General features: G+C 51.9%; 1 protein-coding gene across 1 annotated transcript in view; it reads left to right on the plus strand.

Moving 5' to 3' along the window:
• Positions 1–12,427, plus strand: part of UNKL (unk like zinc finger) — a gene marked incomplete at its 3' end in the record, with an annotated part of 42,775 nt that overhangs the window by 19,786 nt on the left and 10,562 nt on the right. The window contains exon 9 of the mRNA XM_082669592.1: positions 6,216–6,278. Coding sequence (XP_082525718.1) covers positions 6,216–6,278 — 63 coding nt within the window. The remainder of the gene's footprint in view (positions 1–6,215; positions 6,279–12,427) is intronic.

Genomic DNA, 12,427 nt, shown 5'->3' on the forward strand with positions numbered 1-12,427 from the left:
GGCAGACCCAGGCGTCTCAGTGAGAGTTGTGCAGTGAGAGATGGGGGGCCTTGTGGGTTAGGACCCTTGTGCCCGTGCAGGTGGAGGGGACAATGGGGGGCTCCATCCTGCGTCCCGTCCGTCACTGTGGCATGGTCGTGGGCATGGTTGTGGGCTCCTTGGCTCTGCCTTACGTCTCTGAGGATGATCCTCTTCCTCGCACGCGTTTTTATCTGTCGTGTTGGTGTCACTGAGGAGGTGGCCGCCTGGGATTGGTTCTAGGAAGGAAACTGAAGAAAACTCAGGTGTTTCCCCATCCTGTCTTTCTTTCCACTTGGTGCTTTTCTGAAAAAACAGAAGGACAGGAAAGGTGAGGACAGCTGAGGTGGGGTTTGCTTAGAGGAGCCCTGCCAGGCACACAGTTCATCACTGCTCCTTCAGCACGGAGGAGCATTCGGGACTGCCACTCTCTTCCAGTAGCAGAGCCGGTGCTTGGCAGAGGCAGAAGCTAGTCCCCTCCTCACCTTCTTGGTGGCTCCCAGGGGGTGTGACAGTCATGGTTTCAGGTGGTGGTCAGAGGGCCACTGGCTTGGCTCCCACTGAGAGCCAGGGTGGATGGATCCTCGGTGTGGCTTGTACCTGAAGAAGCAACAACCAGGGTGTTTGGACGGGGAAGCTGGGACCCTGCAGGAGGCGCCTCCGGCTGCTGGGCGGTGCCAGAACAGTGCGCCCACCCCTGCAGACTCTCAGGGCATCCTTTGTCTTTTGTTAATTATTTTGCAACTTAAAAGTCACCGTGCTAGAACACATAGTGGGTGCCAGGGCTGGGGAAGGGATGGCAGTGAGGGCTCAGTGGGGAGGGTTCCTTTGCAGATGGAAACGTGGAACTGGATAAAGGTGGGGTTCGCACAACATCGTAAATGTGCCAAATGCCACTGAATCCTTCACTTTTTAAAAATTACTCTTGTGTGAATTTTGCCGCGATTTTTTAAAAAACTAAAAAAAGTAATGAAGCATCCTGTTTGGGGCTGGCTCTGACTTTCGGGCCCAGGACGTAGACAGCCTCAGGGCAGGCCTGGCAACACCATCTTCCTGCACGGTGCTGGGCTCCAGCTGTGTGTTGGGCGACTTTGGCTGAGCGGGAGCCCTGGTTTTGTCTCTCTCAGGTCTCCTGTTGCAGCAGCCCCGCAGGGAGCGCCCGGCAGCCCTGCCAGGTCTGAACGGGAAGATCGTGCAGGGGAGGGCATTGTGCTTGGGGCAGGTGGCGGGGGGTGGGGTTGGGGGGGCGAGGTTCTCATTCTCTACTGGTTGCCCCCTCCATCCTGAGTATATTTGTTTGTGAGGATTGTCACAAGTCCCGAATCCAGCCTTGTGCACAGTGGGTGTTCCCGCTGCTTCCTTTTCAGTGTAGAGAGAGTCTGGGTGAACAGACAAACCATGAACCTCAGTATGCATACTTCACCCTGGTGGGGGAGAGATGCCTGGAGTCTCATCACCTGTAGATGTGGTCCTGGGTTTGAGGAGTCTGTCTTGGGTTTGAATCCCTCCTCTACGACCGGGGAGAGGGAAGCGGCTTCCCCACTGCTTGCTTCCGGCTGTGGGGCCCACGTAGCTGTGCGTTGGCTCCCGCTGCCGGCACCCTCTCCTCACTGTGTCCAGAACTGGCCACATCATGTGACCTGCTGGCATCTCTCAACAGAAACACATTGTGAAATAATAGAAAATATGTATATTGGTCTCTTCTCCCCCTGGCTCCTCACACAGGACTCCAAGACCCTCATAATTCTTTTGTTCCAGTGAGGTGACTCTTGGTGGGCTCCTGGATGGGGCTGGTCACAAGAAAGACCAGGTGTGATTAGAAGCCTGGAACTTTCAGCCCTACCCCCATCCTCTGGGGAGGGGGAAGGGGCTGGAGATTGAGTCAATAGTGGATCGTGCCCACGTGATGACCCTCCATAAAAATCTCTAAAGTATGAGGTTTGGAGAGCATCCAGGTTGGGGAACACATCCATGTGCGGGAGGGTGGTGCACCCCAGCTCCACGGGGACAGAAGCTCCTGCACTTGGGACCCCTCCGGACCTTGCCCGGAGTGCGTCTTCACCTGGCTGTGCATCTGTGTCCTTTATCACATCCTCTATTACATAATGAGCCAGTAAACATAGTTACATGTTTCCTGGAGTTCTGTGAGCTATAGTACAATGGCTTGGGTTCCATTGTAGATGGAACCCAAGGAGGGGGTCATGGAAACCCTGGTTTACAGCTGGTTGGTCAGGCGCACAGGTGACAACTTGGGACTTAGATTGGCGTCTGAGGTGCAGCTGTGTCTCGTGGAACAGCCCTCAGTCTGTGGGGGTCTGCGCTGTCTCCAGGTAGCGAGTGTCACAGAGGAGTGTTTCCTCTTCACCAGCTGTGACTTTAGCACAACGTTTCTGCGTGCTGCGTCTCATGTCTGGCTGCAGACGCAGCTGAGTTCCTTTGGTGAGGCAGGGAGCTGGGCTGCTCTCCTGGGTGATGCCCACCCTGCTCCCCGGGTCAGGCTTCCAGCCCCACAGCTGCTTTAGGCAGGGTGCACCTGGATTCGCCCACCTCACAGGTCCTCAGTTACCCTGAGGTGGGACTCGAGTGTGTCAGTGTAACCGTTTCAGAATGAACAGCAGCGCCTCGTGTGGCCACCACCTCTGCTCGTCCTTATGTGAGACAGAACTCATTCAGGTGGGCCTAAGGCCAGGACTGGAAATTGAGGGAGAAGTTAAAATCCTCCAAGAAGTTACCGAGTCCGTTGTACTGCTCACCGCATGACAGGCCAGTAAGTCGAAAGATGAGTTGTTGGGGCAAGGAATAGCAACTTTATCCGGAAAGCCAGCAGACCAGGAGGACAGTGGACTAGTGTCCCAAAGAACCCAGTTAGAATTTAGGCTTCTTTTGTACTAAAAGGAGAGGGCGTATGGTTAGTTGTTGCGAACTTCTTGGAATCCTTTGTTCTCAAAGCTGTCTGCATAGGTCTGGTCACGTTCCTATAAACCTCCAACAAGATAAATGTTATGCTCTGTTTTGCAACTTTTTATCTCTATATGAATGGAAAAGTGATAAACCTTTAAAGGTCAGAACTTTGAGAATGGGCTATCCTGTGTATTTCAGGCTATAGGCAACATTCTTTTAGTGATTAACTTGTAGCAAAAGCAATAGAATACAAAGGTTAAAGCAAAAGAAACAATCCAATATGGAGTCAGATTTGTTCTTCCCTATTACAAAGTTTCCGTTAAAAAGATTCAAGCAAAGTGTTTCAATGTGAAACATCCAGTCTTCCCCTGGAGGACCACAACATTGGAACTGGGAACTGGCTCGTCCTCCTGTCTGACATTTTCAGCACATGCTCAAATAGATTTTGAGCATCCAAGAATCATGTGGGATCTGAGGCGCTGGGGTCAACTCGGGCCGCCTCTGGGCATGGGTTCAGGGGCATGTGGTTTGGTCGTGACCCTAAGGGAATACGTCGATTGGGGTGTTTGGAGAAGCTCGGACCTCAGCATGGGTCTCACTGTCCCAAACGAACCATTTTCGTTTAAATTGGGGGTGAGGAATAGAGGACAGCTTCCCTTCCCCATTTTCCTGAATCTCAGTCAACTTTGACAGCAGAACTGAACGTAAGTGAAAGAACTCTGTGCTCTATCCGGGGCAAGCTGCTCTCACCGGCCGCCCTCTTGCCCCGTTCCAGAACATTCACGCACAGCTAGGTGCCTGCTCAGCACACCTGAAAGCTCCTGTGTGATGGTGGGTTGCTGACATTGCAGAGCATGAGCTCCCCTCCCCGCCCAGCACAGGTGCAGGCCCAGGGAAGAGTCGAAGGGCCCCTGGACGGGGACAAGGCCCCACGCAGGAGCTCTGGGACTTTATCCTGAAGGCGAGCAGAGCTGTTTCAGGGCAACCTGGTTTCTTCACAATGTAGCTTCTCCTTAGAGCGAGGGTCTCAGGTCTCTGGTCAAGGCCTTCGGAGGCCAACAACCAAATTGGGGTGTGTAGGGGGGTCACTTCTGGGTGAAAAGAATGCAAGGAAACCAGAGAAACCAGGACGGGCTCAGAGTTGAGCTGGGTGTTGGGCATCAGGCAGGAGGAAGGGGCCCCAGTCAGGGCCTGTGTGAACATGGCTTCTTCTCTGCCTTCTGTGAGTCTTCTGGGTCCTTCTACAAATCCAGAAATCAAACAAGGAAGGAAGGGATGACCTAAGCCACCGCCACAAGTTCAAGTTCACTTAACATAAGATTAGGCACAAAAATCAGAATAACACTCAGATCTAAAGAACGTTTTTTTGTTTTGTTTTTTGTTTTTGTTTTTGGCTGTGTTGGGTCTTCGTTGCTGTGCGTGGGCTTTCTCTAGTTGTGGTGAGGGGGGGCACTTTTCATTGTGGTGCGCAGGCTTCTCATTGAGGTAGCTTCTCTTGTGGAGCACGGGCTCTAGGCATATGGGCTTCGGTAGTTGTGGCATGCAGGCCCTAGAGCGCGTGGGCTTCAGTAGTTGCATCACGTGGGCTCTAGGGTGCATGGGCTTCAGTGGTTGTGGCGCGTGGGCTCAGTAGTTGTGGCTCGCGGGCTCTAGAGTGCAGGCTCAGTAGTCATGGCACACGGGCTTAGTTGCTCTGTGGCATATGGGATCTTCCTGGACCATGGATTGAACCCATGTCCCCTGCATTGGCAGACAGATTCTTAACCACTGCACCACCAGGAAAGTCCCTTGGTGCAGTTTTCATGCTTATGTTTGACCTGAGAGTACAGGTCCTGAGCTCTGCATGCAAAGCCATCCTCGTGCAGTTTCCCCAGAAGGTGGCTCATGGGAGTCAGGATTTTTACATGCGAGAGAGAGGAAAAAACTATTCCCTCGGGCTTCCCTGGTGGCGCAGTGGTTAAGAATTCGCCTGCCAATGCAGGGGACACGGATTTGAGCCCTGGTCTGGGAAGATCCCACATGCTGCGGAGCACCTAAGCCTGTGCGCCACAACTACTGAGCCTGCGCTCCAGAGCCCACGAGCCACAACTACTGAACCCCGAGCGCCTAGAGCCCGTGCTCTGCAACAAGAGAAGCCACCGCAGTGCGAAGCCCGCACACTGCAACGAAGAGGAGCCCATGCTCGCCGCAAGTAGAGAAAAGCCTGTGCGCAGCAACGAAGACCCAACACAGCCAAAAATAAATAAATAAATTTAAAAAAAAAACCAAAACTGTTCCCTCTATCCATTTAGGTTTAGTGTCTGGGGTCCCACAAATTAAACTGACCAAAGGCAAATTAACTGGAGAAAATGTTTATTTCTTATTCATTTGGAGGCTAGACCTGGGGGCTTATCTACCCTTTTAACAAAGAGCAATAAATTGTGGAGAAGTGACAAGACAAAAAGGGTTTCTGCTTACAGGGAACTAAATTTGGGAAGGTAAAGATATGGGGGAAGTAAGGGAGGATGAGGGTTATTTTAGTGAGTTTGTTGTGAGGCTCAGCCTCCTGCAGTCCTTTGGGTGATTAGCGTTCTCAGGTGGTTAAGCTGTTCCCTTCCTCTTGGGAGGGAAGGGATCGCCTTTATGAAGGGAAATTTATAGGCTGTCTCCAGGCAGAAAGGGTGAGGGCAGAGAATAGCCTTCCAGGAAATCATTTGTCTCAGGTGTTGGACTTCCCACGACTTTCCCGGCTCTGGAGATGCAGCCCTGCCTGGGAGGCTTTTTTTGGGGTTCGCCGTTGTGGGTTCAGGGAGCTCTCACCTGCCTTCACACGGACCGGCAAGGAGCGCAGAGATCCACATCAGGTGTAGGAACTGGAATCCAAGAAAACTGATGCAGAGGCAGCAGATTTGAAAGCCTTTCTGTTTCATGGACTTCAGTCCTTGGCCTTTTCTTTTTCTTTTCCCCCCTTTATTTGTTTGTTTATTTGGGGCTATGTTGGGTCTTTGTTGTGGTGCGCAGGCTTCTCACTATGGTGGCTTTTCTTGTTGAGGAGCACAGGCTCTAGGTGCACAGGCTTCTAGAGAGCAGACTCAGTAGTTGTGGCACACGGGCTTAGTTGCTCCGCGGCACGTGGGATCTTCCTGGACCAGGGCTCGAACCCGTGTCCCCTGCATTGGCAGGTGGATTCTTAACCACTGCGCCGCCAGGAAAGTCCTAGTCCTCAGCCTTTTCTGCCTTCCGAGCAAAGCTTAGGTCTCTGTGTGTTTTTAATCAGCTGCTTTTTCTTCCAACAGCCAGTGCTTTTTCTGTTGCAGGCAAAGCGGAGAGATTCACCTGCTGAAGGCAGCCAGAAGGCCAGCGAGCAGGACAGTAAGCAGGTACTACCCGAGGCGAGATTTCACGTTCTCTTTGCGACTAGACTGCTGCCTGTGTAGCCCGTCACTTACCCCTGACTCACGCCGTGACCTGGTTAACATCCATTTATAAAACAGCTACATTCTTATATTCTTCTTAAAGTCATCTGTTCCATGTGTCCTTTGTTTTAATGTTTTAAAAAGTGTGCCGTACCTTGGAAACAACAGAACCAAAACCTCTTAAAGTTTCCCCCACGGGGAAATAAGAGGTGCCCTTCGTGGCCCTTCTGTGTGAGCGTCCCCGGGGCAGCCGTGACAAAGCTCCACAGACCGAGGCTTAAACAACACGCAGTGATTCCGTCTGGAGCCCGAAGTCGGAGACAAGGGTGTCAGCAAGGTTGGTTCCTTTTGGGGACCTCCGTTCTTGGCCTGCAGGCGCCGTCTTCCCTCTGTGTCTGTGTCTGTCTCCAGTGGTCCCTTTTCCATCAGGACATCAGTGCTATTGATCAGGACCCCCCCCATCAACCTTGTCTTAACTTGATTCCCTCAGTAAAGACCCTGACTCTAAGCAGGTCCCGTTCAGAGGTGCTGGGGGTCAGGACCCCAACATTTGAGTTTTGGGGGCACAGTTGAGCCCATGGCAGCATCCAGGGTGAGCCTGGCTTGGTCTCCCTCTCTCGGGTCACAGTCTGGAGTTGTTTTCACCTCTGAGAGAACTAGTGATCAGAAACTAGTGATCAATGCATTCTTTCTCCTCCAAGGGAGGCTACATGGGGGCTTCCCGCCGTGCCCCCCCCCGCCCCCGCCCCCAGGCTTCTGCTAAGTCAGGCCCTTTCTCTCTGTTCTGTGCGACATAGCTTCCTGTACGCTTGGTAAACCAAGTTGTTTGAGAAACAGGTTTTTTTCTCTGGACACAAGGATGCTTGTTTTCCTATCACTGTAAAAGGCAGAGGGAGCTTTACATGCTCCGGAAGGCCTGGGCTTGGCAGGATGCGCAGCGAGCACTCACTCTTTCTGGCGGCTTGTCACCTGTCTCTGCTCTGAGCTTTATTTTAAATTCCCAAGTGGACAGGCCCTCACAGTTCCTTTTCTTCTGGTTTTCTTAGTGCCCTGAAGGTACCTCCTGGGGGATTTTTCAGGGCAAGATGTTCAGGCACTATTTTTCCATTAGAAGCTTCTGAAGCACATTTTTGAAATCAGCAGGGTGGTTGAAAGTAAAAATACAACCCAGTTATCTTGTCTTTTTTCTTTTTTTTTAAGAGATTGAAATCGAGAAGTTGTTCATTAAGAATCTGAAACATGAAATGTTAACAGTAGTGTAACCAACAGGGTACGTGACCGCAGTCTCAGGGCTGAGGAGGGAGGGCCTGGAAAGGAGTGGGGCTCACGGCGGGGGAGCCCAAGATGGCTGGGAGGTTCCCAGTGTGCGAGCTGCCCTCCCCCTTGGGCGCTGTGAGTAGACTGGCCAAGTTCATCTACCAGCCAGCACTCACCTGCACTCAGAGACCCCCTCCATCCTGTCCCAAAGCCAGGCCCGGTTGGAAAGCCAGAGGGCCCCTAGGCCAGGTTCACTGGTCCCAGCATTTCCCCTGGGACCCCTGAAGTTCCCGCTCTGTTTGAAGGGTCGGCTGGAATGCCCAGTGGACGCCGTGGCTATGAGGCCAGCCTGGTGGCTCTCTCGGGTGAATGGTGCTCAGATGCTGCTCCAGGCACCCCTTCCCTGCATGTGGGCGCCGTCCGCTCTGGCTGGAGGAGAATTCTGGCCACCTGTCCCTGGGACCTCCCATCTCCTCTGAGGCGGCCGCAGGACCCCATGTCCCTGGGCCTCAGCAGCAGCTCTTGTTTCTGGGCCTTCGATCATTGGGTCAGAGTGGGGAACACAGGGCGTGTGGTGTTTTCCTTGATAAACTGAGGCGGTTCAGTTCGCTGGTTAGCCCAGCCCACTCCCCAGTGTCCGTCTTCCTTCCCAGGGGGCCCCTTTCTTAGACACCCCCTGCTTGCTGGGCGGCACTCGGTGGTTCCTGCCGAGGAAAGCAGCTCCGTGCTGTAGCCGCCCATCGCTGCAGAATCCAGGCTCCGAGACCATGGAGACAGTGTCCGCGGTGCGCAGACCCCAGCCCTCCAGGACTCGCTCTGTCCCGCTCTGAGAGGCAGCCAGTGGTGTCACCCCGTGAGAGCAGAGCAATTGGGGGACTCAGTTCTCAGCGAACAGGCGGGCTTTCCAAGTTGTCAGTCTGATGAGTCCCCAGGTCACCCCAAGCTTACCCTAGCACACGAGTGTGTCTCTGCTACTCAAAGACAGGCAGATGGGAAAGCTTCCTGACTTTGGGATTGGCAACAATTTCATGGATGTGACACCAAAAGCATAGGCAACAGAAGAGAAAATAGATAAATGAGACTTCATTGAAATTAAAAACTTTCGTGCATCAAAGGACACTGTCAACAAACAGTGAAAAGACAGCTCATGGAATGGGAAAAATATCTGCAAATTATTTATCTGATAAGGGATTAATATTCAGAACATAGAAAGAACTCCTACAACTCAACATCAACAAAACAAGCAACCTGATTAAAAAATGGGCAAAGGGGGCTTCCCTGGTGGCGCCGGGGTTGAGAGTCCGCCTGCTGATGCAGGGGACACGGGTTCGTGCCCCGGTCCGGGAAGATCCCACATGCCGCGGAGCGGCTGGGCCCATGAGCCATGGCCGTTGAGCCTGCGCATCCGGAGCCTGTGCTCCTCAACAGGAGACGCCGCAACAGTGAGAGGCCCGCGTACCGCAAAAAAAAAAAAAAAAAAAAAAAAAATGGGCCAAGGACTTGAGTAGACATTTCTCCAAAGAAGATACACAAATAGCCCACAAGCACATGAAAAGATGCTCAATACCAGTGGTCTCTAGGAACATGCAAACCAAAACCACCATGAGGTACCACTTCATGCCCATTAGGGGACAGCTGCTATTAAAAAAACAAAACAAAGAATAACAGGTGTTGGCAATGATGTAGAGAAATTGAAGCTTTTTTGCATTGCTGGTAAGAATGTAAAATGGTGCAGCCGCTGTGGAAAACAGTATGGTGTTTCCTTGAAAAATTAAAAATAGAATTACCTTATGATCCAGCAATCCCATTTCTGGGTATATACCCAAATGAATTGCAAGCAGTATCTCGAAGAGGTATTTGTACACCCATTTTCACAGCAGCATTATTCATGAAGCCAGAAGGTGTGAGCAACCCAAGTGCCCATTGGCGGATGAATGGATGAGCATAATGTGGTCCATCCATACAGTGGAATATTATTCAGCCATAAAAAGGAAGGAAATTCCATCACATGCTACAACATGGATCAACCCTGAAGACTGTGTTAGCTCAGGCTGCCATAACAAAACACTAGACTGGCTGGCTAACATACTGGAAATTTATTTTCTCACAGTTCTGGAGGCTGGACATCCAAGATCAAAGTGTAGGCAGGTGTGGTGCCAGTGGCTGGCGTCTTGCTATGTGCCTGCACATCCTTTCCTCTGTGCCTGTGCATCCCTGGAGTCCCTTCCTCTTATAAGGACACCAGACCTATCGGATCAGAACCCCCTCTTATGACCTCATTTAACTGTCACCTTAAAGGCCCGCTCTCTAGATACAGTCACATTGGAGGTTAGGGCTTGAACATTCGGATTTTGGGGGGACACACAGTCCACAGCAAAGACATTATGCTCAGTGAAATAAGCTAGACACAAAGGACAAATCCTGGGACTTCCCTGGCGGTCCAGTGGTTAAGACTCCTCACTTCCACTGCAGGGGGTGAGGGTTTGATCCCTGGTTGGGGAACCAAGATTCTACATGCTGCGATGAGCAGCCATACAGTGGGATGCCCCCCACCCCATACAGTGGGATCCTGTTTGATCCTGCTTATATGAGGTCCCTGCAGCTGTCAAATTCATAGAGACAGAGAATGGAAGGGTGGGTGTCAGGGACTCGCGGAGGGTGGGGAGTTAGTGTTTAATAGGACAGAGTTTCAGTTTGGGAAGATGAGAAAGTTCTGGAGATGATGGTAGTGATGGCTGCATAGCTGTCAATGTATTTAATACTGCTGGATTGTATGCTTAACAGTGGTAAGATGGTCAATGCTATGTTATGTGTATTTTACCACGAAAAAGAGAAACCGTGCAGACAAAGCTGGCGTAAGGAGGGGCACGCCTCCCCCATTTTGCTGTGTCACGTCTGGCTCTCCTGGTGACAGAGACCCCACTCTCCACCCATCCTGCTACATCTGTAATCACCGTGGGTGGCCTCAGGGAAAGGACCAACCAGGATGTTGTCATCAATTTTCAGGACAAAGTGTCACCTGATGTCTTCAAGGGGGCACGTGCTCCTGCAGTATGAATTTTTTGGGTGGGTGAAGTCACGGCAGCTCCCAGCTAGGCTCCATGCGTGGGGTTTAACATGGGGTGTCTGCAGTGCCATGGGTAGGTTCCTGCCATTCCTGCCTCGCCCGGGGACGGGGCACTGGCTGCGGCGGGAGAGAGGAAGAAGGCCTGTGGTCACACCTCCCACGGCTGGAGGGATGGAAAGCCAGGTTGTGGATGGGCAGGTGGGCCCACCTCTGAGCTGAAGCCCAGGGAGAGTTGGGGGACGTTGCTCTCCAGACCTCTGTAGTTTGAGTTACTACTTTTTTTTTTTTTTGCGGTACACGGGCCTCTTACTGTTGTGGCCTCTCCCGTTGCGGAGCACAGGCTCCGGACGCGCAGGCTCAGCGGCCATGGCTCACGGGCCCAGCCGCTCCGTGGCATGTGGGATCTTCCCGGACCGGGGCACGAACCCGTGTCCCCTGCATCGGCAGGCGGACTCTCAACCACTGTGCCACCAGGGAAGCCCCCGAGTTACTATTTTTAAGTTTTAGTCTCAAGCATACAATGGCGATCAGTCCCAGGGTCTCTGCAGTCATGGAGCAATGGGTTGTCACCTGGGGCCTCTCTTGAGCAAAGCCAGTTGCTGGGGGTAGACCGTGAACGCCAAGAAGGAGGCCTCAGGGCTGGGAACACTTGCTCGGAGAAGCTATTCTGTGCCAGATTGGTCTCTTACACACTGTTCAGTGAATTTCCTTTTTATTATGAGAATTTCACTAGGAACCCCATCTCCTTGCACTTGGTCTTATAGCACCCCTTCCCTCCCCCCCCCACCACGGTTAACTTCTCCTATATTATTTTGAGGCAAAACCCAGACGACATACCATTTCACTTTAGTATAGCTTCTGACTCTTGATTTCCTAGCAGCCTCTGAGTGTGCACCCAGACATGACTGTGTACAGTGTGGAAAGCCCTGAGGTCTGACTTCGTAGGTCTGTCCTGGTTCATTTTTATCACATCCTTTTCTGTGCACAGTGCCCTCCACATTACTGGCTATTCATCCAAAATTGTGCCAATTCTTTTAATCTATCAAAGATAATGTGAATTGCCCCAATCTTTTTCTTTTGTTGGGTAATGAGGTCATAGGATTATTTTTTTTAATAAATTTATTTTTGGCTGCTTTGGGTCTTCGTTGCTGCACGCGGGCTTTCTCTAGTTGCGGTGAGCGGGGGCTACTCTTCGTTGCGGTGCACGGGCTTCTCACTGCGGTGGCTTCTCTTGTTGCAGAGCACGGGCTCTAGGCACGCGGCTTTAGTAGTTGTGGCATGTGGGCTCTAGAGCACAGGCTCAGTAGTTGTGGCGCACGGGCTTAGTTGCTCTGCGGCATGTGGGATCTTCCCGGACCAGGGCTCCAACCTGTGTCCCCTGCATTGGCAGGCAGATTCTTAACCACTGCGCCACCAGGGAAGCCCCTCACAGGATTATTTTATCGACGTCTTCAGAAGCAGTGCTGGCTGTCTGCTCACGTCTGTGGTGGGTTGTTCTTAGGCTGCCTCATCTGCTTGTGAACGTCCTTCTCTGAATCTTTATTATCATGATTCTTATTATCATCATTAGATGGGACACTCCCTGGATACATTTGTTCCCGTCCCTGGGTGATCGACAGCTCGTGATTCTGCTGTCATAGTTATTGTAACTAACCAGATGTTTAAAGCCTCTCTAGAATCTCTGGAAAAGTAGTCGACTTTCTTTATTTTGTTTTGGGGATAAAAGTGGGCCAGCCCATCCGTCTCGATTCTGTCATTCTCTGTCACTGTGCTGCCATCACATTGCTGT

This window comes from Grampus griseus (assembly GCF_964374135.1).
Source record: "Grampus griseus genome assembly, chromosome: 14".
NCBI lineage: Eukaryota > Metazoa > Chordata > Mammalia > Artiodactyla > Delphinidae > Grampus > Grampus griseus.